General features: G+C 41.8%; 1 protein-coding gene across 1 annotated transcript; it reads right to left on the bottom strand.

Annotated features, from left to right (window-relative positions):
* Positions 1-764: 764 nt before the first annotated feature.
* Positions 765-26,824, bottom strand: slc22a4 (solute carrier family 22 member 4; the record flags this gene model as incomplete). Its single annotated transcript, XM_084137979.1, has 13 exons — positions 765-865; positions 969-1,048; positions 2,243-2,991; positions 3,047-3,560; positions 6,314-6,449; positions 7,242-7,424; positions 13,923-14,137; positions 14,957-15,057; positions 15,137-15,263; positions 24,543-24,714; positions 24,804-24,958; positions 25,109-25,212; positions 26,432-26,824. The coding sequence occupies 13 exons, from the start codon at positions 26,822-26,824 to the stop codon at positions 765-767; spliced, it is 3,030 nt and encodes a 1,009-aa protein (XP_083994105.1).

Genomic DNA, 26,824 nt, shown 5'->3' with positions numbered 1-26,824 from the left:
TTCCTGTTGGGCTTTTGTAAAACTTAGAGCACGAAAGTTGTTTAAACAACAATAGCAAGCATTGCAAGAGCAAGGAAATTAGAAAAAAGTTATATAAAACATAAAATTACAAATTAATAATAATAATAATAAAATGATTAAATGATAAAATTAATAAATGATGTAAATAAAATAACAATAATATGAATAAATGATAAATCAAATGACAACTACATAAATGACTAATAATTATGAAATTAAATATGAAAACAAAGAAAATAAAACAACACCAATGTATGGTTGCTTTCTTAAAGTAATTCACACAGGTTGTAACTGAAACCCCTTAGATCCTTCAGGGTAAATACTCTCATACAGAAAGCTTATTTGTCTGTAGACTTTTTCCTTCAAATTGAACCTTTTATTGTCTTTCCACGTCTGCAATCTTCAGCAGAAATGACCCATCCTAAATTCCTTTGATGTCTCAAATGATCCCTCCGGTTTTATTGCCTATTTCTGCACACAATTCTGCTATTGTTTTCATTTTAACAACCTTTTGCTTCTGCTTCTTGTCCTTGCATTTTGATCATTTTTTTTCCATTACTGAGACTTTAGATTACAAGGGTTCCATTACAACTTTCACTGTCTCTTTCTCTATTGCTTTTGATAGTTTAACAGGAGGCGTTTGTTGTTCTGATTGTTTAGCAAAAGTAACAATTACTTTGATTTCTCTTTCTACCAATCAGATCCATCACCCATGCTGCTGTTCTTCTTCCCTTTATTATCTCTTACTTCCTGATAATCCATGTCTTGATCATTGTCACCATCTGAAACGTCTCCCCAATGCCATCCTCCCTTCTGCCATCCTGCGTCACTTCCCCGACAAAACCTTCAGAGGAAAGTGAAGCATAAGTCCTGATTTTCAGACACAGACGGGTGGAGGCAAACTCATCTCACAGCGTCACTACATATGGTACATCTATTAGTTTTACCACATTTCTCAGTATAGTGATGCTTTTCCAAGTGCTGCTCCCTGCAGAGCCTCATGACGTCTAGCTCCACCTCTCTGGATCTAATGGGTGGAGGGATGTGGTTATGGGCGGAGGGATGTGGTTATGGGCGGGGTTAGGGTGTCGTTGACCTTCTAGCTCCACCCATAACGCCCAAATGACATCCAGAGAGAGATGACATCCAGCTATGTTGTGTTGCAGTGGAGACCACCTAATAAATAAAAAAATTCTATGGATGTTTTGCTAATGTTCCCATTCAACGTCATTTTTGAATGCTCTCCCAACTTTTAAAATGTCCAGTTTTTTCTTTTAAAAAAGCTTCTTTTTTTTCTTGGTTATGCAAACGTTAAGGGAACATTACATTTTAGTGTTTTGTAAACATTATGGGAACATTTCAGAATGTTTTGCGAACATTCAAAAGTAACAAGTGTAACATTTAAAAACATTAGATCAATTTCTAACTAAAATGTTTCTGGGGGAAAAAAACATTCCATGTTAATAATGGGGATCAAAGTCCGTCTCAGTCTGAAGGATCCTTAAAGGTAGCATTCATGTGTTTTGTGTCCTTAATTCCACGTATTTTGAAGGATGCTCGGGTGTGTCCTTTACGTCCTCCAATCACCCACAATCCTTTGCACACATTCCCCAATTCCAATCAACCATGTCTGGAAATGAGTCGGTATAGGGACTTATGAAATGCTAATGTTTTCGGACATGAAAGCATTCATGTTTTCTTTTCTTCTGTTTACTTGTTGTCATCCACCTCTCATAACCGCCCTGTACTGCGTTAAAGGGATAGCTCACCCAAAAATGAAAATTAGCCCATGATTTGCTCACCCTCAAGTTGTCGGTGTGGTGCAGGCAGAAGAAGGCGAAGGCAAAAAGGCTCCGATACAAACTTTTACTAAATAGAATTTCCAACGGGTACAGACAGGCAGGATAATCACACACTAAATACAACAGATAACGGACAAAGACTGACTGAACTGAAGGAACTTAAATACGAACACAGATGAACACTGACTAACTGAACACAGGTGATGTGGATGATGATGATGATGATGATGATGATGATGATGATGATGATGATGATCAACTAAACACAGGTGATACAACTGAACTAATAATAACAGTGAAGAAGACACGTGACATGAAGACAGGCAGACAAGTCCAATGAAAACAAACTAAACAGAACACAACTGTGACATTACTCCCCCCTCCCGGTAGGCATCACCTCGCGCCGTAGAAGGACTAACTGCGGAGGGAGGGGACTCAGGAGGAGGACGAAGAGCGGGTGAGGGCAGACTGAAGGCAGGAGGGACCAGGGTGGAGCAGACAGTGCAGGTGGCCGGGGCGGAGCAGGCAGTGCAGGCGGCCAGAGCGGAGACGACGGAGGGAGAAGCCATGGAGGAGGCAGGGCTGACTGACAGGGGCGAAGCAGGTGGGAGAGGAGACCAGGGTGGAGCCAGAGAGCCGACGCGTACAGGCGACGCAGAGGATCCGGTGGAACATGGTGGGACATGGCGGGGCCGCCGGCTCTGGCGACTGAGGTGCAGGCGGGGACACAGATGGGCGTGGTGGAGACAGAGGGAGTGAGGACCAAGGAAGAACTGAAGGGAGTGAGGAGTCCGATAGAGCCGTGGGTACGAAGGGACGAGGCATGGCCAGAGGAGTGCAGTCCAGAGGTGAGGGAAGGTTGACGAGCAACCAAGGTGGATCCGGGGGGACAAGGGAGCCTGGCGGAACTGGTGACCAGATGGGCCACGGTGGAGCTGAGGGAGGTAGGAGCCAAGGGGACGTTAATGGACTGTCGGGCTGAGGTGGAGTTCGGGTCACGGAGGTTGGAGGTGGAGACCAGGGATCCACCGACCAGGCAGGAGCTGTAGGCCGGCAGACCCATGGCGACTCCACCTCCCTGAAGGTGGTAGGAGGAGCTGAGGTGCTGGCAGGCAGTGGTGGAAGAAGGGTTGAGAGGTGGTAGATGGGAGGAGGTGGGAGAGGGAGGCTGGGTGGGAATTCGGAGACTTGGGGACGGAAGATTCGGGTTCGGTAGGACTGACATGAAGCTCAGGCTCGGCAGGACTGATGTGAACTGTCTCTGGCTCGGCGGGCACGACGTGAAGATCAGGCTGGTCAGGCATGATGTGAAGATCAGGCTGGCCAGGTATGACGTGAAGATTCTCAGGCTGGTCAGGATTGGCCTCTGGAAGGACGGTCTTGGCGGAACGAGACTCTGGACGGGCGGTCTCGGTGGGACGAGACTCTGGACTGGGCGAGGCCGTGGCCATCCTGGCTGAGGGCTCAGAGGTTGAGGTGGCGGCCATCTTGGCTGAGGGCTCAAGCGATGAGGCGGTGGCCATTTTAGCTGAAGACAAGGTCTCAGGCATGGCATGAGGAATCCCTGGCTCTGACTGTGTCCCTGATCGAGGCCCGACACTTTCCAGACACCGGAGGACAGTTTCCCTCCAGTTCAGTCCCGTGGTGTCAGGGAGATCAAGGGGACGGTTGAAAGTGGCCCCGATCAGGAACAAGGTCCTCAGGCTCTCGTCGTTGAGGGCGCTGTTGCTGGTAAGGCTAAAAAAGCCCAGGGTAAAAGAAAAAAAAAAGTTTTGGCTCTCCTGAGCCAGGACGATTATTCTGACCCTAATGTCCACTTTAGGGTGGTACGTTATTCTGTCAGGGTGTGGTGCAGACAGAAGAAGGTGAAGGTGAAGGCAAAAAGGCTCCGATACAAACTTTTACTAAATAGAATTTCCAACGGGTACAGACAGGCCGGTTAATCACACACTAAATACAACAGATAACGGACAAAGACTGACTGAACTGAAGGAACTTAAATACTAACACAGATGAACACTGATTAACTGAGCACAGGTGATGTGGATGATGATGATGATGATGATGATGATTAACTAGACACAGGTGATACAACTGAACTAATAATAACAGTGAAGAAGACACGTGACATGAAGACAGGCAGACAAGTCCAATGAAAACAAACTAAACAGAACACAACTGTGACACAAGTCATCCTAGATGTAAATGCATTCTTCTTTCAGACGAATACAATCGGAATTATATATATAAAAAATGTCCTGGCTCTTCCAAGCTTTATAATGGCAGTGAATTGCTGTTTCTGTATTGAAGTCCATAAAAGTGCATCCATCCATCATAAATAGAACGGGCAATACCGCCACTCATGTCCCATTCATCGCCCTTCCCGGTGCGGAGAGGGCGCATATAACAGGCTGTTACAGATGAAGGAAGTCCAATCCCACCACATCACCATAGGCCACTGTTATTCTCAGCGGTTCCCTCCGTATGAAGGTGGGGTGTCGTCAGGCAGGGTCGACATGAGGGAGAGCAAGGATATGCTCTCACTAAACTTCAGAAAAGAACAAAAGAACGGCTCTCTCCTGAGACCTCTTCCAGGTCTGAAAGTCGGGAGGTTTTTTTTATGCTAGTCAGGATAGCAGATGATTTGCTCTGCCCCCTTCCTTTGGGAGTTGTGTGTGGACGCAGTGAAACTGTTGAAAACTTTGCAGATTTTCAACCTGTTTTGTTTTAACGTTGGTCGTTTATATAAATAAACAATGTTCACTCGTTCTCTGAGTTACCTGGACTGACACGAGACACTGCTTTGTGTTGCAGCAGAAAAAAAACGCTCCAAACTCAAAGCGCTACAGCATGTGTAACAAACGGCGTAATTGATAGAGTTACATGACCTAAAAATGGGGTCAGATTAAACTGTGTGAGTTTAATTAAGTGTTTTAAAAGATGAGACGACAACAGAAATAAAGTGAATAAATGAAGTGTATTTACAATTTCTACCAGGAACTTAAAACAACACAATACAACAAAGAAGCCTTAGGCTGTTAAAAGCATAGAGTCCATTGGTTCCATACCATAAAACAGTCCTTAAGAGTCCTTGCGTGCTGTAAGCCCCAATGTGTAAGTGTCCACCGGTGTATATACAATCCAACTGTAGTGATAATCCAATGAAAAGTGATGAGGTTTGCTGGAATGGAAAGAAGTCCTCGATCCAGTTTTGGTCGTCTTGACAAAGACCCCGTTTGTTTGCCATGCTGCTTCCTTTATGCAGGCTATTTCCTATTTCCTGTTTCCTGTCATGTGATTGCTCACATGACAGGCAGACCCATAATCATTTAAAGACATACACACACAAAACAGATAAGAGGAATATATGGACTAAAATGACTAAGACAACATGTAAACCTATTAAAACTCTAATATACATAAAATCATTATAATATATAGAGTGGTTAAAACATGTGACATGTACAGAACAAAATAAATCAAACAAGGAGAAAAAATACAAATATAAAAAAAATACACAGTAATAGGTTATAAATTAAAGGCTTGACTAAAAAGATGTGTCTTAAGAAGTTTCTTAAATCAATCCACAGAAGCAGCATTCCTACTAGATGCAGGTAATGAGCCCCTTGGGTGCATTACAGAACAATCAAACATGATCAACAATCAAGCATGAAAACATTCAAGTACACCACAAAAGCAAAATCAAGACTTCGTAAAAGGGCATAATAGGACCCCTTTAAATGTCCACAACTGATCAAGCCAAAGGCGACAATGGCAACTCAACGCAAGTCAAGCCAAATGTATGTCATGACGTCAACTCAACAGCATACTTCATGAATGGAGTTTAGGGTTAGGGTAAGTCGTTTGTGTCACGAGTGAGGTGGTTAAAATCAAGCGCACGAAAAAGGAGATACAATAGCATACTTTAATTCAAAACTTAGACCAGAAAACAACCAAAAATCACTGATATATAAATGAACAATATATAATGCAAGACAACGAACAGGGAGAAACAGAGGGCTTAAACACACAGAGAACAGATCAGGAAAACGAGACACAGCTGGGGCAAATGAACCCAATGACAGTAACCATAGTAACTAACAAGACACAGCTGAACCAAATGAACTAATGAAGGAGGAGTGGCTCGAAACAATGAACACAGAGGAAGTCCAAACACAAACAGAAACGTGATAGTTTGATGGATGGGACAACATTTTATTAATTGTTACTCTCCGGTTGTTATAATTTCACTTCTTTGATGACTACTGTCTTCATCATTGAAGCCTGTTTTTTAGAGCTCCTCAGCCTGTGAGATAAAAGCAAAGAAATGTTATATTTTAACTAATGGTATTTCTGATAATAATCAGACTTTAAGCACATGTATTCTATTTTAAAAACCCAAACTCAGAACTGAATTTAGAATATTTAATTCTTCATCATTTTTAAGACTGCATTGATTATGAAGATAGGAGAATTAATAATGCACTCACCCTTTTATTCGCTGCATCTGAGCAATGGTCTCAGGAAGAACTTTTCCTTTAGTTTCTGGTAACAGTAAAGTAATTAAGCCAGCAAAAACTGCCAGGCTTCCAATTACAATATAAGGAATATATCTATAGTAGTTACCTTTACAGAAAAAAAGAAATAATTTACACAAGTGATGACTTATGCAATGTTCATATTGCTCATATACACTGCTCAAAAAATTAAGGAAACACTTTAATCACACATTGGATCTCAATGAATGAAATTTTCAATTTGAAAATCTTATTCATATACATTCTATGCTGGTGCTGAGGTTCAGACCGACAGGAAGTGGAACACCATCGCCAACATGAAGCTCCAAGAGTTCATTGGAAAAACCCAGCAGGGAAGACAGGGTCTTGGCTGGGGTGAGCCACGTAAATTCTGTTCAAATGCATCAATAAAAGAGCAGAAAAAGCTAGAGTTTACAGAAGTGACCAGATTGGAAGAGGAAAATACTTCTTGTGAAATCTGTTGGCCAAGGTCAACAAGGCCAGTGGACGAAAGTGGGCCGACATCCAGCCAAGGTCAGTCAGTTGGAGCGACCTTTGGAGAATTCCCCAAGCCAGGTTAAGTTTCATTATTAGAGTTACGACACAGTTCCTAGTCCAGTTAACCTGGCACGGTGTTTTGGGGCGATGGCAAACAAGAGACCCTAGAGCCTTAAGAGTCAGCCTGTCCAATTTGTTAGTGCACTTTCATTTGCACCAAGTAAGTGAAACTGGTTTACAATCACTTATGCTTCCTAACTGGACAGATTGATATCCTGAAGTTTAATTGACTTGGTGTTATACTATGATTATTAAGTGTTCCCTTAATTTTATTTGAGCAGATTAAATCATATAGCAAATCCTATATAAAATAATAGAAAAAACATAAAATCTGTGGCTGTACCCAAGTATATGATGAAGGGAGAAACGATGCTCCCGATGCGAGCCGTCATGGAGCAGGTTCCCATGGCCATGTTCCTCACCACTGTAGGAAACAGTTCTGAAGTCACGGCATAAACTACACAGAATGCAGCGGTAACACCAAGTTTTCCCAGCATCTCCATTAAGATTGCCAACTCCATTAGGTCTGCAATGACAAATATATACATTCTCTATATATAGGCATGCAGACATGATGAAGACAATTTGCTGAAGTTCAGACTGAGCTTAAGAACGAGGAAGATGTCACGGTTGGTAGATCCGCTGTCTCATTCTTGTCTTGTGTGTTTGTGTGTGTGTTAATTGTCTCGTTATGCTGATTGTTTCATGTGGGCGTTACCACTGATTATCTGTGATCAGTGGCAGCTGTATGTCATCTTACCAGCCTATTTATTGCCCTGTCTTTCGTCTCATGTTTGTCAGATCGTTGTTTGAGTATCCTGTCTTCGTGCCTGTTCCTGTTCCCTCGTGTTTCTTGTGTACTGGACTTTGGATTACTTCACCTCTGATCTCACCGTTGGATTTCACCATCACCTTCACGCTGCACTGGGGATCGCCTGTCTTAGTCCCTGCGTCACGCTCTCCTGCTATTGTGTTCCTGATCATCGGCTTCTTCCAGAGAGAGAGACTGCCTACAGCGCTGGAGATATTATTGCATCGATCTGTCTTTACCATTGAGTATTGATTATCCAATAAATACATCTTTGCACTTGCATTTGCTTCCGTCCAGTTTATCGTTACAGAACGATCTGACCGACCATGGAAGCAGCAAGCGCGGCGACGTTTAAGGAGTTCGTCGATCACAGTAACGCCAGGATGGGTCAGCAGCAGGAGAGTATATCAAACACCGGACGCACTGTCCAAGCGCTCGTGACGCAGGTGTCCGGGCTCACCCAACAGATCCAGCTACTTAATGTTCCCACTGTGCCGCCCACACCGCCCATTCCCCCTGTCATGCCTGAGATGGGACATCGTCCAGAACCACGCCTACCTGTTCCTGAGAGTTATGCTGGTGAGCCTAATTTTTGTAGAGCGTTTCTCACCAAGTGTTCTATGCATTTTTCGCTACAGCCAAGGACGTTCGAGACTGAGGAATCGAAGGTGGCATTCGTTCTAACTTTACTGAAGGGAAGAGCGGCCCTGTGGGGAACGGGGGTGTGGGAGAACCAAGACCAATGCTGTACCTCGTTCCACGCACTAGCCGCCGAGATGAAGAGAGTGTTCGACCGGGCGGTAGCGGGCAAGGAAGCGGCTAGAAGACTTGCCGACCTTAAACAAGGAAGCTCCTCGGTGGCTGATTATTCAATCGAGTTTCGCACTCTGGCGGCTGAGTGCAAGTGGAACGAGGAGGCACAGTGGGATATGTTCCTGCATAGGCTGGCCGACCGTGTTCAGAGAGAGGTGTATATGCTGGACCTGCCTCCTCATCTCAACGAGCTTATCGATCTGGCGCTGCGGGTGGACGCTCGTATCAACCAGTTGGACCAACACGTTCACTCCGTTCATACCCACGGAGGCGCCGGACCTCGAGGCGGCGTGGAGGAGAACACGGTCGGTCCCATCAACGATCACGAGCCCATGCAGGTGGAGAGAGCCCGGCTTTCCCAGGAGGAGAGGGAAAGGCGGAGATCCCATGGACTCTGCCTTTACTGTGGTGGCCGCGGACACTTTCTACACTCGTACCCGGTAAAAGAGCAAGCCCGATAGTAAAGTTGAGGCTACTATCGGGTGGGATCTCCGCCGGGAAGTCCTCACCATCTACCCTCCTTCCGGTAAGACTGAGATGGGCCAACAACAAGACACACACCTGCCAAGCACTTGTGGATTCCGGGGCCGAGGGGAACTTCATGGACATTCACCTAGCACACGAGTTACACCTCCCCATCTGATCTCTTCCTCACCAGATCTCGGTCAGTGCCCTCAACGGTCAACAACTCCCCAACATCTCGCTCACTACTGGTCCCATAACTCTTATCACCTCTGGCAACCATACGGAAACCATTCCCTTCCTCCTCATGGACTCATCGGTGGCACCTATTGTATTGGGGCACCCTTGGTTGGTGAAACACAACCCTCGTGTGGACTGGGGTTCCAACTCCGTTTCTATGTGGAGCGAGCATTGCCACGGCTCTTGTCTTGTCTCTGCGTGTCCGTCTGTATCTGTTTCTGTGTTACAGGAGAAGGCAGTGGATTTGTCAAACATGCCCGCGGAGTATCTGGACCTGAAGGAAGTGTTCAGTAAGTCTCGGGCTGCTTCTCTTCCTCCGCATCGTCCCTATGACTGTGCTATAGATCTAGTGACAGGTAAGTCTCCGTCAAAGGGCAAACTTTACTCTCTTTCTGTCCCTGAGAGGGAGGCCATGGAGAAATATATTTCTGATTCTTTAGCGGATTCATCCAACCTTCCTCTTCTCCTGCGGGGGCGGGGTTCTTTTTTGTGGGGAAGAAGGATGGTTCTCTGCGACCTTGTATTGATTACCGAAAGCTGAACAACATCACGGTAAAGAATACTTATCCTTTGCCGTTGATGTCTTCAGATTTCGAGAGGTTGCAGGGAGCATCCATCTTCACAAAATTGGATTTACGTAACGCCTATCATTTGGTTCGCATCAGGAAGGGGGATGAATGGAAAACCGCGTTCAACACCCCCAGGGGGCACTTTGAATACTTGGTTATGCCTTTCGGGCTTTCCAACTCCCCAGCGGTTTTCCAGGCACTCGTCAATGACGTGTTGAGAGACATGGTTGATCAGTTCATATATGTTTACCTGGATGACATATTGATTTTTTCTTCATCTCTCCAGGAACACGTTCAACACGTCAGACGAGTGCTTCAGAGGTTGCTAGTGAATGGGCTTTTTGTCAAGGCGGAGAAATGCGATTTTCATGCACAGTCTGTTCCTTTTCTAGGTTACATCGTCTCTTATGAGGGAGTGTGCATGGATCCTGACAAGGTTAGGGCTGTGATGGATTGGCCAAGTCCAGATTCCCGTAAGGCCCTACAGCAGTTTCTGGGGTTCGCCAACTTCTATCAGCGTTTCATTCGCAATTTCAGCCAACTAGCCACACCTCTGACTGCCTTGACCTCCCCCAGAACGACGTTCAGGTGGTCAGATACAGCTGAGGCTGTATTTGCTAACCTCAAAAGCCGCTTTGTTTCGGCTCCCATCTTAGTCGCCCCTGATTCCACATGTCAGTTCGTGGTGGAGGTCGACGCGTCAGAGGTGGGGGTAGGTGCAGTTCTTTCCCAACGCGCTTCCTCAGACGACAAGATGCACCCTTGCGCGTTTTTCTCCCATCGTTTATCACCTGCCGAACGTAACTATGACATTGGTAACAGAGAGTTGTTGGCCGTCAAGTTAGCGTTGGAGGAGTGGCGTCACTGGTTAGAGGGGTCGGGGGTACCTTTTATTGTTTGGACCGATCATAAGAACCTTGAATATATTAAATCTGCCAAAAGACTCAACTCCAGGCAGGCTCGGTGGGCACTTTTTTTCAGACGTTTTGACTTTACTCTCCCGTACCGCCCGGGTTCCAAGAACATCAAACCCGACTCCTTATCTCGTATTTTTGATCCATCCGAACGCCCGGTTACTCCCGAGTGCATTTTACCAGAGAAAGTAGTTATCTCCACACTCGTATGGGAGGTCGAATCGAAGGTCAAGACGGCCTTAGAAGGGGTAACGCCTCCGCCCGGTTGCCCACCGAATCGGTTGTTTGTTCCGGAGGGGTTACGGTCCGACGTCATTCGATGGGGTCATTGCTCCAACGTGGCTTGTCATCCAGGGGTAAGTCGCACTAGTCACTTAGTAAAGCAACGGTTTTGGTGGCCATTAATGGCTCGCGACATTCACGATTTTGTTTTGGCTTGCTCGGTTTGTGCCGTTGGTAAGACGTCTAACCAACCTCCTGATGGGTTACTTCGACCGCTGTCTGTCCCTTCGAGACCCTGGTCCCACATTGCGCTAGATTTTGTCACCGCCCTCCCGCCCTCTAAGGGCATGACGGTTGTTTTAACCGTAGTGGATCGGTTCTCGAAGGCGGCACATTTCATTCCCTTGCCCAAATTACCCTCAGCCAAGGAGACAGCGGTTACTGTTATTGATCACGTCTTTCGGTTACATGGCCTCCCGATGGACGTGGTTTCTGACAGGGGTTCTCCGTTTGTGTCCAAATTCTGGCAAGAGTTTTGTAGATTATTAGGAGCTACAGTCAGTCTGTCTTCGGGTTATCATCCCCAGAGCAATGGTCAGTCCGAGCGAGCCAACCAGGATTTAGAGAGAATGTTGCGATGTTTGGTTTCCAAGAATCCTTCGTCCTGGAGCCAACAACTTTCTATGGTGGAGTACGCCCATAACTCGTTACCAGTGTCATCTACGGGCCTCTCTCCGTTTAAGTGTAGTTTAGGGTACCAGCCACCTATTTTTCCGAGCCTGGAATCCGTAGTCGCGGTCTCCTCCGCTCACGCCTTCGTCCAGAGGTGTCACCGCACTTGGACTAGAGCCCGTGAGACTCTACTCCAGGTGGGGGCGCGCACCAAGGCTAAAGCCGATCGCCACCGGTCTAGGCCACCCGTATACGTCGTTGGTCAAAAAAGTGTGGCTTTCTACTAAGAACATTCCTCTCCACTCCGTTTCTAATAAACTTGCTCCCAAATTTATTGGCCCGTTTACTATCACCAAGATCATTAGTCCGGTGACAGTTCGCCTCAACCTTCCTCCAGCGTACAGGAGAATTCATCCCGCCTTCCATGTTTCTAAAATAAAACCCGTGTTTCATTCTCATCTTAATCCGCCTGCCCCGGTTCCTCCCCCGCCGCGACTCGTAGATGGGGAACCTACATATTCGGTACATCGTATACTGGACTCGAGACGGAGGGGACACGGATTCCAGTATTTGGTGGACTGGGAAGGTTACAGTCCGGAGGAGAGAAGTTGGGTGCCTGCTAGAGACATCCTGGATCACTCCCTTATCGAGGATTACAATCGACAGGTAGGTTCGTTGGAGGCGGAGGCGTTCCTAGGGGGGAGGGTACTGTCACGGTTGGTAGATCCGCTGTCTCATTCTTGTCTTGTGTGTTTGTGTGTGTGTTAATTGTCTCGTTATGCTGATTGTTTCATGTGGGCGTTACCACTGATTATCTGTGATCAGTGGCAGCTGTATGTCATCTTACCAGCCTATTTATTGCCCTGTCTTTCGTCTCATGTTTGTCAGATCGTTGTTTGAGTATCCTGTCTTCATGCCTGTTCCTGTTCCCTCGTGTTTCCTGTGTACTGGACTTTGGATTACTTCACCTCTGATCTCACCGTTGGATTTCACCATCACCTTCACGCTGCACTGGGGATCGCCTGTCTCAGTCCCTGCGTCACGCTCTCCTGCTGTTGTGTTCCTGATCATCGGCTTCTTCCAGAGAGAGAGACTGCCTACAGCGCTGGAGATATTATTGCATCGATCTGTCATTACCATTGAGTATTGATTATCCAATAAATACATCTTTGCACTTGCATTTGCTTCCATCCAGTTTATCGTTACAGAAGAAAGGTAATTTAAGTGACTAAGAAGAACGTGGCACGGTTGTTGGCGTCTGAGAGTTTCAGAAACTGCTGATGTACTGGGATTTTCACACACAACCATCTCAAGGGTTTACAGAGAATGGTCTGGAAAAAGAGGAAATATCCAGTCAGCGAAAATGCCTCGTTGAAGTCAGAGGAGAATGGCCAGACTGGTTCAGCTGATAGAAAGACAACAGTAACTCAAATAAGCACTCGTTACACCCGAGGTCTGAAGAAGAACATCTGGACGAGTCTGGACTTCTGCTGCGACATTCAGAAGATTAGATGTACATGATATTAGTATTACAGACATCATCTGTCAGTTGAAATGTCTGATCATTTACAGTTTGCTGTTAGCACTAAGCATCAGAAATTCATGAAGCTTCCGAATGTCCATATCTCTCTCTGTATATGCAAATTATTTTTGAGAAGTTTGGAAGAAAAGAAACAAGAATTTTGACTTTTGTCTGTCACACATGGTTGCGGAGTTATTAGTGAAATCATAAAGTTGATTATTATAAGATTTTTTTTACCAAATTTGTTGTATATACTTTTTTTAATACATAAATGTTATACATATTTTTTTTTTGTTGCAGTCAACTACAAAAGCAAAAAAGTTTCAAAAAAGTTTTTTTGATGTCAAGCAATCGTTAAGGAAGCTGAAAATTTTAAAATGTCTATAGACAAAAAAAAAAAAAAAATGATTATAGACAGAAATGAAGACTGAGATTTGTGCACAATAACACTCTTGTTTATATAAATTAAATCCTTGTAGATCATGTACTAAAACATCCCTTCATCGCAGGACAGAAGTGACTGCTGTTAAAAGCTTAGAATCTCTGTACTAAATAAAGCGCTTATAAACTATTTTTATCAGGCAATTCTGTCATTTGTCAAGTGATTGACAAAGTCATTTGGCTCCTAAACTACAGCCAATGCAACTTCATTGACATGTTTTTGTCTATTGCTGTCCAGAGGATAATCCATGAGCTTAATTGTAAACCTCACTTCCGGTTCAGACCTAACAAACGTTTTGTAACTACATGTAACTTCCACACAGTTAGATGTGTGATGCAGGACAGGATCGGATCTTACCTTTAGGAATGAGCTGTACGATGAAGATCATTGCTCCACCCATTAGAAGAGTGGAAGACTGGCAGAATCTCCTCCCGCAGAATCTGAGCAGAAGCATGGCTATGATGAAAGCTGGGACCTCCACCACCGCAGACAAGAATAAATTCAGGTATGGGTTTCCATGAAGGTTTGTGGTGTTCAGAATTAGAGCGTAGTAAGACATGGTGATGACCATCCTGACGGAGAAAAGCAGCACTTGTTTATATCAGCCCTCCTCTGGTGTCTCACGACTCTGAGGCTGCGTCTACATTAATCCGGATACATTTGAAAACAGCGTTTAGTTTAAAAACGCTCTCCATCCACAGTAGAGTTTTCAGGCATTTCAATGCGGATGAGAAACTTTTGGAAAACGCCCTGAAAATGCTAAATTCCCCTTTACAGCGCATGCGTCAACATGGAAACATAAATAATAAAGTTATTGCGCAATTTTTCTGACAGGATAATTATATTTAGCAAAATATTCTATCATTCACTGATCGTCCAGGTCGCTCTCATTCACCATTATATGTTTGGTCTAAAACACTAAATCTCTCATGTTTCACCGCAGGACAGCAAATGTGAGTGAGTTTTCTGTCATCATCGCAGGACTGTGATATGAAGAGTGTGTGGAGTAACATATTTTATCAACTGTGTGAAAGTGAACGACACATAACAGGCACAACACCGCTATAAACATGAGTATCTATTGGTTCAATATGCGTCACATGACTAAACTTACGTCGTCGTTTTTAAATACCTCCGTTTTGACAGTCCACACTACAACACGTAAACAGCGTTTTAAAATCGATCCACTTTGGAGAGCGTTTTCAAAAAGTTTTCATTAATAAAAACGCTGAAAATGTATTAGTGTGGACAAGGCCTGAGAAACCCTGTGCAGGTCGTAGAGCGTCGGACAGATCAGGTGTGTTAGATGAGAAACTTGAAAGTAATATAGATGATGATTTTGACCAAGTAGAAATTAAAAACAATATCTGTAGAAAAATATTACTGCATACCACAGAAATGAACAAATCGTGATGGTTAAAACAGCATTAGAGTTCCTTAGAATATCCAGAATGTTATGTTTTTTCTCCCTCATATTTGTTGCCTCCTCAATCTAAGGAAACATGAAAAGCATTAATGAAACTGGAGCAGGTTTGAGTTTATTTAGGGCGTGTTTGTCTAAAGTTCATCACCTCAGAAGAAGTGAAGAGGACTTCTGGAGCGGAGACCTTGTTCTTGTGAGCCGCGAGTCTCAGTATGGCCTCGGCCTCTGCTATTCTTCCCTGAGAGAGGAGCCATCGGGGAGACTCTGGGATAAACCTGGAGCATGACAAACACAAACACTTTTATTACCAGTTCAGTCACTTTAGTCAGCTTTAAATATTAATTCAAGAGATATATATATTTGTTTTTTTGTGAGCATTTCAAGCCACTGTACTTTAAGCCATTACTATACATAGTAATTAAATAATGTTATTATTTTACACTTTAAATTATTAAGACTTTATGTTCTCAGCGTGGACCTGCTTAAGATATTTTTGTATATTTTATGTAGCTATTTTTCTCATGCTGAGAGATGAGCATATGTAAAGATGTGGCCAGAGCAATAAACTGCACACAGTTGAAAATAAACACTGTTTTCTTAACATTAGTGAAGTCATTGCGGTGGCTTGGTTTCGATAAAAGCTGTTTTTAGACTAACAATAAGTTTTGAGTTCCGAAACCTACAGTGTTTTATAATACAATGACCTCTTATGAAAAGGGTTAAAGTCCCCCTGTAGTCAATAATTGTATCCCTTAAAACTCATCTTTGATCACCAAAATGACATATTTAAAGGGGTGGTATAATGCTTTTTTCATAAGAGTGTGTATGTGACGTTTTAGCTCAAAATACCCCACAGATATTTTTATATAGCATGTTAAAGTTGTCACTTTTTGAGGGTGAGCAAAAATGCACCATTTTTGTGTCTGTCCCTTTAAATGCAAATGAGCTGCTGCTCCCGGCACAGAGGGCGGAGCTTCAAGAGCTTGTGTCCTGAAAATTTCAAAAACTTTTTTGTTTATGTTTAAATTTATGTAGCTGATGAGGAGTTAACTATCTTCTAATCATTGATTAGCTTATTCTATCATGATAATCTATAAATCGCATTCCCGGGGATGGGGTTTATGTAAATTTTATAGTTAGTGATGTCACTAACCCGGGAGGAATGTCGTGTAGTCCACTAACTTTATTTAGTGTGTAATGTTGCTGTTTGAGCATAAACAACATCTGCAAAGTTACAACGCTCAAAGTTCAAAGCAAAGGGAGATATTTTCTTTTTTTTTAAATAGCTTTTTAAGGACTACAACAAACGGCTGGTAGAGACTACACAACATTCCTCCCAGGTTAGTGATATCACCAACCCTAAAATTTACATAAACCCCGCCCCTGGAACACGATTTATAGGTTATCATGACAGAATACTGCTAATCAATGACTAGAAGATAACTACACATAAGCGACATAAATTCATCAACCAACCATTCAGAAATGTCCTGTTGCCTCAACATGTTGTCACTTCTTCTTGAGTCTCTCCATCATTCTGAATCCGGTTTGAACATAAAAGGCTAAAAGTTTTTGAAACTTAAAAGGACACAAGTTCTTGAAGCTCCGCCCCCTGTGCCTGGAGCAGCAGCTCATTTGCATTTAAAGGGACAGACACAAAAACAGTGCGTTTTTGCTCACCCTCAAAAAGTAACAATTTTAACATGCTATATAAAAATATCTGTGGGGTATTTTGAGCTAAAACTTCACACACACACTCTGGGGACATCAAAGACTTATTTTACATTTTGTGAATAGGGCATTATACCACCCCTTTAAAAGGTTTTTCCTTGAAAAAAATGTATTCTTGCCTTAAAATATCTTGAATGTAATTTGACACCCTTGCCTCATTTAGTATGCGCGAATGAGCCCCGCCTCCACTCACTCACTCAGCTCAGAGATCCACTGGTTGACGATCACACGTTGATCTGATTGGTTACAAGGTAGTTTGTGACGTCAGAAACACCAGCGATTTCAAAGCGTGTTTTTGAGACTGTCTTTGGTTCACTGCAGTTTTAAGGAGAAAATACTCAGCAATGGAGTCGACTTATGAATTTACACATGGTTTGACTTAAAGCATATTAAAAACACCACATAGACTTATAAACAACATTTAAAAGTTTGATTTTCACCACAGGGGGACTTTTCTCAATTTATGATCCCTTTTGTTAGGGACACAAAGTAGTTTAAGACACCTAATATGAAGTGGGGCTGCACACATAGTCTCAAAATATTAACTAATTACTATCCTCCTGAGACATATGAAATACCGTATGTCCACACTCTATGTGATTGGATTGCTTTCTCCATATATTAATGACCAGTGTTGTGTGTGTTGTGCGAACTTCTTCACCAACAAAACAACAACTATCAGCAGTCAGTTCTCAGCTCCACACACACAGGAACCCAGTCTGACCCCTTCCACAGCCAATATCCCTCTGTCCTCCTTTTCTCCGCTAACCGAGGAAGAAGTATCTACACTTCTCCTCTCCAGTCATCCTACCACCTGCCCTCTAGACCCCATCCCCTCACACCTTCTACAAGCCATCTCTCCCACACTTCTACCAGCACTCACACACATCATCAACTCATCCCTCCATACTGGCACTTTCCCTACTGCATTCAAGCAGGCTCGGGTAACTCCACTGCTTAAAAAAACAACACTAAACACATCATCTGTAGAGAGTTACAGACCTATCTCTCTCCTACCATTCATTGCGAAAACACTTGAAAGAGCTGTTTTCAACCAAGTAACATCCTTCTTGTCTCTAAACAACCAGCTGGATGTCAACCAATCCGGCTTCAAGAAAGGGCATTCAACTGAGACTGCATTACTGTCGGTCACAGAAGCCCTACGGATCACAAAAGCTGCTTCCAAATCTTCGGTCCTCATTCTCCTCGATCTGTCAGCTGCCTTCGACACTGTGAATCATCAGATCCTTCTGTCCACCCTCTCTTCACTGGGCATCACAGGAACTTCACTCCACTGGTTCGAGTCCTATCTCACTAGATCCTAGGTCCTTCAAGGTCGCATGGAGAGGCGAGGTATCCAAAGCACATCAGCTGACCACAGGGGTTCCTCAGGGTTCAGTTCTTGGTCCCCTCCTCTTCTCCATCTACACCACATCACTGGGACACATCATACAGGCACACGGTTTCTCCTACCACTGCTATGCTGATGACACACAGCTCTTCCTCTCATTTCAACCAGATGATCCCACAGTAGCTGCACGGATCTCAAGCTGTCTGGCGGACATCTCGACATGGATGAAGGAACATCACCTGCAGCTCAACCTGGCAAAGACTGAGCTTCTCGTCCTCCCTGCCAATCCGTCTCTACAGCACAACTTCACTATCCAGCTAGAATCATCATCAATCACCCCATCAAGGTCGTTCAGAAATCTTGGAGTAACGTTTGATGACCAGCTGACCTTCACAGATCACATTTCAAAGACAGCTCGATCATGCAGGTTTGCACTGCACAACATCAGGAAGATCAGGCCTTTCCTTACTGAGCATGCAACACAACTTCTCGTCCAGGCCCTGGTCATTTCTAGGCTTGACTACTGCAATGCTCTTCTGGCCGGACTTCCATCATGTGCAACTAAACCTCTACAAATGATTCAGAATGCTTCAGCTCGTCTTGTCTTCAATGAGCCCAAGAGGGCCCACGTCACTCCTCTGTTCACCTCTCTGCACTGGCTACCTCTCGCTGCTCGCATCAAGTTCAAGGCATTGACGCTTGCTTACAGATCTATCACAGGCTCAGCTCCCTCCTACTGTCACTACCAGAAGCCTACGATCAGTCAAAGAGCGACGTCTCGTGATTCCATCACAGAAAGCCACAAAATCACTTTCCAGAACATTCTCATTCACAGTTCCATGCTGGTGGAACGATCTCCCCACCCTCATCCGGAATGCAGAATCCCTGACAACATTCAAAAAACAGCTGAAAACCCATCTCTTCCGTGAGCACTTAACCTAAAAAAAAAAAAAAAACTTCCCTTTCCCTTTAAAAACCTCACTTATCGGGCTTATGCTACTCTGAATAATGCCTGAACTTCGTATTTTGAGCACTTCTTGCGTTGTTTTTGCCTCTTCATGATGACTCGCTTAATTTAGTCCTAATTTGTAAGTCGCTTTGGATAAAAGCGTCTGCTAAATGACTAAATGTAAATGTAAAATAACTAAATGTAAATATAAATGTGTGTAACTTACAAGTAACTTGAGTTACGTAATCAGATTACTTTTTCAAGTTACTAGTAAAGTAACGCATTACTTTTAAAAATTACAACAAAATTTTGTTACTTTTTCAATTAAGTAATGCAAGTTACTTTGTTTTCCTATTTATTGACTGACAGCTCTCTTATAGCAGTCAATAAGCAATTCAGTTAAACCATAAGCAAAAATGACTGTAGATTTTTATTTTATTTTTATTGGTAAAGTAAGTGTTCAACTTTTTTCTCCTGCATCCTATTCTTTCGTTATCCAGAATAACAAATCAAATCAAATCAAATCAAGTATATTTGTATAGCGCTTTTCACAATACAGATTGTATCAAAGCAGCTTCACAGTATTAAATTAAAATAAAATAATACAACAAGGTTTGTTTCTAGTGGAATTTATTGATTGATAGAATAAAATTAAATATCCCCAAAATATCCCCAACTGAGCAAGCCAAAGGCAACAGTGGCAAGGAACCGAAAAAACTCCATCAGGTGACCTAATGGTGTCCTAAAACTCCATCAGGTGACCTAATGGAGAAAAAAAAAACCTTGGGAGAACCCAGGCTCAGTCGGGGCCAGTTCTCCTCTGGCATTTATGAACTAGAGGCCGGATTGTAGTTTGAACTGTAAGATTAACAATATTATATGAATGCCTGGCCGAAAAGATGCGTCTTTAATCTAGTTTTAAACTGGGAGAGCGAGTCCGAGCAACGAACAGTATCAGGAAGGCTATTCCAGAGTTTCGGAGCCAAATGTGAAAATGCTCTCCCTCCTTTGGTTGATCTGGATATCCTAGGTATGACCAAAAGCCTTGAATTTATTGATCTTAAAGCGCGCGATGGATTATAGGGCGATAGAAGATCCGTTAAATAGACTGAAGCTAAGCCGTTTAGGGCTTTATAAGTCAGTAGCAATACCTTGTAATTAATACGGAACTTTATAGGTAGCCAATGTAGTGATGATAAAATCGGTGTTATATGATCATATTTTCTTGATCTAGTAAGAACTCTAGCAGCTGCATTTTGGACTAACTGTAGCTTGTTTATTGAGGATGCAGGACAACCGGCTAATAAAGCATTACAGTAATCTAGTCTCGAGGTCATGAATGCATGAACTAACTTTTCTGCATCAGAAACTGATAGCATATTACGTAGCTTAGCAATGTTTCTAAGGTGGAAAAAGGCTGTTTTTGTAACATACGAAATATGATTTTCAAAAGACAGGTTACAATCGAGTATAACACCCAGGTCTTTTACTGTAGAGGATAAAGTAACAGGACATCCTACGATGTCAAAGTTGTATTGTGAGAGGTTCTGTGGGCGGTTTTTTGAACCGATAAGTATTACCTCTGTCTTGTCTGGATTTAAAGACAACTCCATAGCGGCACTCCATAGTTTACTGGAGTTATGATCGATTTTTCTCCATTTAAATAGACAAAATGGTAGCGGTCAGATAAGTATGATCTAAACCAGCTTAATGCTTGTCCTTGAACACCAGTATAATTTTGTAGTCGATCTAAGAGTATTGTGTGATCTATAGTATCGAACGCAGCACTTAGATCAAGTAAAACTAGTATTGAGATACAGCCTTGGTCAGAAGCTAAAAGTAAATCATTTGTGATTTTAACGAGCGCAGTTTCAGTGCTATGATGCGGCCTGAATCCTGACTGAAACTTTTCATAGATATCATTTTCTTGCAAGAAAGAGCCCAGTTGGACACAACTTTTTCTAGTATTTTAGACATAAATGGAAGATTTGAAATGGGTCTATAATTTGCTAGATTATTATGATCTAATTGTGGTTTCTTAATGAGAGGTTTTATAACTGCCAGTTTAAATGTTCTTGGAACATGACCTAAAGATAAAGATGAGTTAATAATATTGAGGAGAGGCTCTTCCACTACAGGTAACACTTCTTTCAGTAGTTTAGTTGGTATAGGATCTAATAAACATGTTGTTGTTTTAGATGAAGTGATAAGTTTATTTAACTCTTTTTGTTCTATAGTTGTAAAGCACTGTAATTGTTCTTGCGGGGTGATAATTGAGGCTGAATTATAAGGCGCGATTGAGGATTGAACGTTTACAATTGTGGTTCTGATGTTTTCTATTTTCTCAGTGAAGAAGTTCATGAAATCATTACTACTAAACTGTAACGGGATATTTTGTTCGGGTGACGTCTGTTTATTTGTTAGTCTAGCCACGGTGTTAAATAAAAACCTTGGATTGTTTTGGTTGTTTTCTATTAGTTTGCGGAGGTGCTCAGCCCTGGCCGCTTTTAGGGCCTTTTTATAACGTGACATACTGTCTTTCCATGCGATTCTAAAGACCTCTAAATTAGTTTGTTTCCATTTACGCTCTAAATTACGGGTTTCTCTCTTTAGAACATGCGTAGTATTATTGTACCATGGTGCTTTAATTTTCTCTCTGACCTTTTTTAATTTAATGGGTGCAACAACATCCAATGTTCTAGAGAGAATGGTGCTCATAGTGCTAGTTAGTTCTTCTAGTTCATCTGTTTGTTTGGGTTCAGGCAGCAGCTGAGACAGATTAGATAAGCAATTTGAGAAATTATCTATGGTGGATGGAAGGATTGTTCTGCCTGGTCGATAACGCGGCGCAGCATGACATATTACAGCAGTACGTAATATGCAAGTTACCAAGTAATGGTCAGTGACATCATCACTTTGTGGAATGATATCTATATCGGTTGGATCGGTTCCATATGATATAATTAAATCGAGTGTGTGATTAAGACGATGAGTTGGTCCGGTGACGTTTTGCTTGACCCCAAAGGAATTTAATAAATCTATAAACGCAGCCCCTAACGCATCATTTGAATTATCTACGTGTATGTTAAAATCTCCAACAATTAATGCTTTATCTACATTGACCAATAGATCTGAGAGAAAATCTGCAAACTCTTTTAGGAAATCAGCGTAAGGCCCAGGCGGTCTATATACGGTAGCCAAGGCTAGAGATAATATGGATTTTTTTCTAACATCTAAGAGCGTAACATTTAGTACAAGTACTTCAAACGAAATAAACTTATAACCCGTTTTCTGAGTAACATTGAGAATATCTCTATAGATTGTTGCAACACCGCCGCCACGACCAATCAGACGGGGCTCATGCTTATAGGAGTATCCAGATGGAGTAGACTCATTTAGACCGAAATAATCATTTGGTTTAAGCCAGGTTTCAGTAAGGCAAAGTACATCGAAGCTATTATCTGTGACTATTTCATTTACAATAACTGCCTTAGGTGTGAGTGATCTAATGTTTAGAAGACCTAGCTTTAAAAATTGTTTTTGTTTACTAATAGCAACATTTTCTGTTTTAATAATAATTAGATTTTTCCTAGATCCTGTAGTAGAATTATTATTTGATCTCACTAAACGAGGAATAGACACAGTTTCTATGCAATGTTCTACACTAGTATTTATATCATTTAAATTGGTGCAGGAGAGACTATGATTTGGACTTTTGGTTACTAGTCATTTAATGGTATTTAACATTTTGGAGATGTTATCCGACAGAAGATCCACTCCGAATCTGCTTGGGTGTAAGCCATCGACACGGAAAAGCCTAGGACGCTCCCAAAACAGATTCCAATTATTTACAAAGAGCAGTTTCTGCTCATTGCACCATGACATTAACCATTCATTTAGCGCGAATAGTCTACTAAACTTTTCATGTCCTACGTGGGAAGCGGTCCTGACACTATGATCGTTGTTTCAGGCGATGTGCTGCGTATAACAGCAGCTGAAAGGCTTGCTTGAGCAGCGCCCTCTACTGGACATGTGTGAATTTGCATTTCCTTCAGCCTGAGGATTATTATTTCACTTTTGGTGTGAAAGGGTCTTTACATTTGCCCAAAAATATAACTTTTTTGTTTAAAAAAAAAAACAAGCCCAGCCCAGGTGAAAAAAAGTAACGCGGAAGTAACACAAAAGTAACGTAACACATTACTTTTCTAAAAAAGTAACTAAGTAACACAATTAGTTAATTTTTAAGGGAGTAACCAGGGTTTGAAATTAACACCTGCCAACCTGCCAAATACGGGTAAAAATCAACTGTGGCGGGTAACGCTGTCAAATCACAGGCCAATTTGGCGTGTTACTACGTTTACTCACTTTGCTGGGTAAATTCGTGTAAACCAAATCTGCGCAGATTTAGCGCAAATCCTCAACTCGTGAGTCATCATAATTTATTAAATACAGCAAAATTATTAAATTAAATGTATATATATATATATATATATATATATATAAATGTACAAATTTAAAATACAAATACAATAGAATATCAATCTGTAATAGATACAAAGAAATGCAGTTCAATATTCTACATAATGTTTACATTACGCAGCTAAGGGCACTAGATATCACTGTCTTGGGAGTGCAAGAACATCAAGGTATTTTGGCAGGCAATATGCAGGGAAATCAGTTTGGTGATTGGACAGACAGCCCCACTCAGCCCACTCATGTGCCTACTGGGGCTTATACCTGACCCTCTGAGAGCTCACAAAGAGACTGTTCAGTTTCTCTTAATGCTGGCTCGAAAGGCTATAATGATCAAATGGGTTAGTAGCGATGCCCCCTCTACTCAGATGTGGAAATCTCTGATATAAGAAGTTGTAACTCTAGAAAGATTGAGGTATTGTCTCAATGGTAAATCGCACATGTTTAAAAAATGGGAGAATATTCTAAAATGTTTGAAGATTAAAAGGTCATAAACACAAACTGGATAAAATGTAGGTACAATCATATGATGAGATGCTGTATGTAATTTGTCCATATGCCCATAGATTGTTTTCTGTTTCTGATTTGTTTTCTTTAATATTGTTTTCTGTGCTGTGTTTTTTTTTTTTTTTTTTTTTTTTTTTTTTGGTTCTAATATGTTTTGTTTGAAATAACGAAAATGTTTAATAAAAAGAATATTAAAAAAAATAATACAAATACAAAAGCTGTGATGTAGTTAATCTGGTTAATTTCTTCTTTTTTTGGCTAGTAGAAGTTCTGAATGGCCAGTAACTTAAAAATTTTGTAGCCAAATTGGCCGGTGTGTAAAAAAGTTAATTTCAAACCCTGGGAGTAACGCAATGTTATAATGCATTACTTTTCAAATGGGTAACTTTCCCCAACACTCTTAATGACCTCCTGCTTCTCCCTGGTTTATAGCCGTTTGATGTTACTATGAAATATCTTTCTTCATGTGTTATCTTAATTCTTCACACCTGATCTTTCTTTCTAATTCTGTGTGGCTTTAACGTAGTCTCTGCACACACTCACCACCACAGCGGTAGATACAGGACTCCAGTGAGGGCGTTCGTGAGCACCAGCCATCGCCAGCTGCGGATGAAATAAGCTGCTAATGGAAAGAGCATCAGACCGATTCCAGATCCCATGAAGACACCCAGAGAACCGAACACCACCCGACTCGCTGGACTCAGAATTTCACAACCTGTTCATCAAGAGGAATGCATTTTCATCAGATGAGAGGAGACACAGATGACTTTTGAAATCATGCATGATTGTAATTCATGGTTTTACCTAGGACATATGCTACAACATAATTAGAAAAACCACTAAATCCCACAAGAAAGTAGATGGCAGTGAAGATTTCCCAGCTTGGAGAAAACATCTGGATTATGATGGTCACTGTCTGCATAGCCATCATGGCAAAAAGTATAGGTTTTCTGCCGTACCTGCACATATCAAATATATCATATTTTATCATTTTAGAGTCATATTTGAATTCCACATATAAAAAGTTTAGCTTAGCTGTCAGCTCTATTAACCATTAGTGTATTTTGTGTGAAGATTCGAGAGCTAACACTTGGATTGTGGGCGCTAACCTGTCAGACATCTGTCCTGAAAGAAAGGTCCCCACCAACACACCAAAGAAGTATATAGATGAGGTCAGTGGGCCTTTGTACTCATTCTCACAAACCAAGTCCCACTGAAATACACAAACACAGAAAAGTAACTTAACAAAGTTAATGTATATATATATATATATATATATATATATATGTATATATATATATATATATATACTGTATATATATATATATATATATATATATATATATATATATTATAACTTCCATTCCTTTGAAACCAAATAACTGTGATTTCTTGTTGCATCGCTGCTTCAATAGGTAGAGAATTACAATAATATAAATAAAGTCCCAGGTGCCCAACCAAAGGGAACACTGATCACCATAATGGCGAGCAAAACATTAGAGGAAAATCAACATCAATTTTTGAAGTCAGCTTATGTCATGTTCTCTCAAAATGTTCAGTTGTATTGACAATTCAACATTTAAGATGACTTTGGGAAACGAGTGAATGCAAACAGAAAAATAACTGCAGAAGTGGTGGAAATTAGTGAAAAGTCTATTAAAAATTGCCCCGCCTTTATTTATTATTATTATTTATTTATTTTGCTTGACAAAATGGCACTCAAACCAATCAATAAATCTTAAAGTGTGTTTTCTGAGCAAACAAGGAATAGTATGGGAATAGTACAGATTACTATATTTTAACAAATAAGTTGAAACATTTGGTAAAGTTAACTAAAAAAGTGTTCCCACTGAACACATTACAGTAGTTAAGAAATGCTATTGATTTGAAGGATTCAGTTAAGCTGACACAACATGGGGTTGGAACAACATGAGGGTGAGTAATTAATGACAGAATTTTCATTTTTGGGTGAACTAACTCTTTAAAGGTGCAAAACCCCTATGTAATAAAAAAATAACAATAATAATAATAAAGAGCAACCTTTGCAAGGCAATAAAGATATCTCCCATGTTTCTCAGAGGCATTCTCATTTTGGACACCTTTTTCTCAGAACTTACTCATGTCTCATTTGTGCCTATTTTTATTTCTCCTAAACAATTTTAAGAGAAATAACTGAGACACTGTTGATATTAAAATGAGAGATATTTGAGAATCACATCTAAGTCTCCTAAGCTTAGGGAAAGCAACCACTGAACAATCCATTTTTCCTCTGGGCAGAAACAAGCCAGAAACGTTTATTGTTTCCCCCAATCAAAGTTACTTGAACTGATCTTCAAAGGATTATCCAGATTTATCTCAAGAACAGTTTGGTCAGTTGGACATTAGACCATACAGCAACAGTACATCACCATACAAACAACCTGCCGACTGACCTCTGTCACTATCGTGCTCTCGTAAATCACTTTACTGTAGTTCCAGCCATTCATACAGGACTCGATCTCTATCTCACTGACATTAACATCCACATTTGGGGTGTAGTTAAGCATGGTTAAATTTCTCAGTGTTTCCATGTTGTATCTGGAGCAGGAACTGCGCTTTAAAATGCCATCTTGCATCACTGTTGGGATTGCGGCTTCTCTCCACACGTCACTGATGTTGTACTCCTCAGGGATCAGACACTCGTGAGGTGGCGTATCACCCACAAAAACGATGTAGAGGCCCACAAAACCATTTGGAAGGATACTTATAGCTAATGCAAAGAAAACAGTCAGCTGGAATGGACCCCATGTTCCCAGAAAAGAAGTGATTTCATCATAATCTCTCAT

The sequence above is a fragment of the Abramis brama genome (genome assembly GCF_963993115.1).
Source record: "Abramis brama genome assembly, chromosome: 15".
Lineage (NCBI taxonomy): Eukaryota > Metazoa > Chordata > Actinopteri > Cypriniformes > Leuciscidae > Abramis > Abramis brama.
The sequence above is the reverse complement of the archived record's forward strand: the minus strand, read 5'-3'. Positions and strand labels throughout refer to the sequence as shown.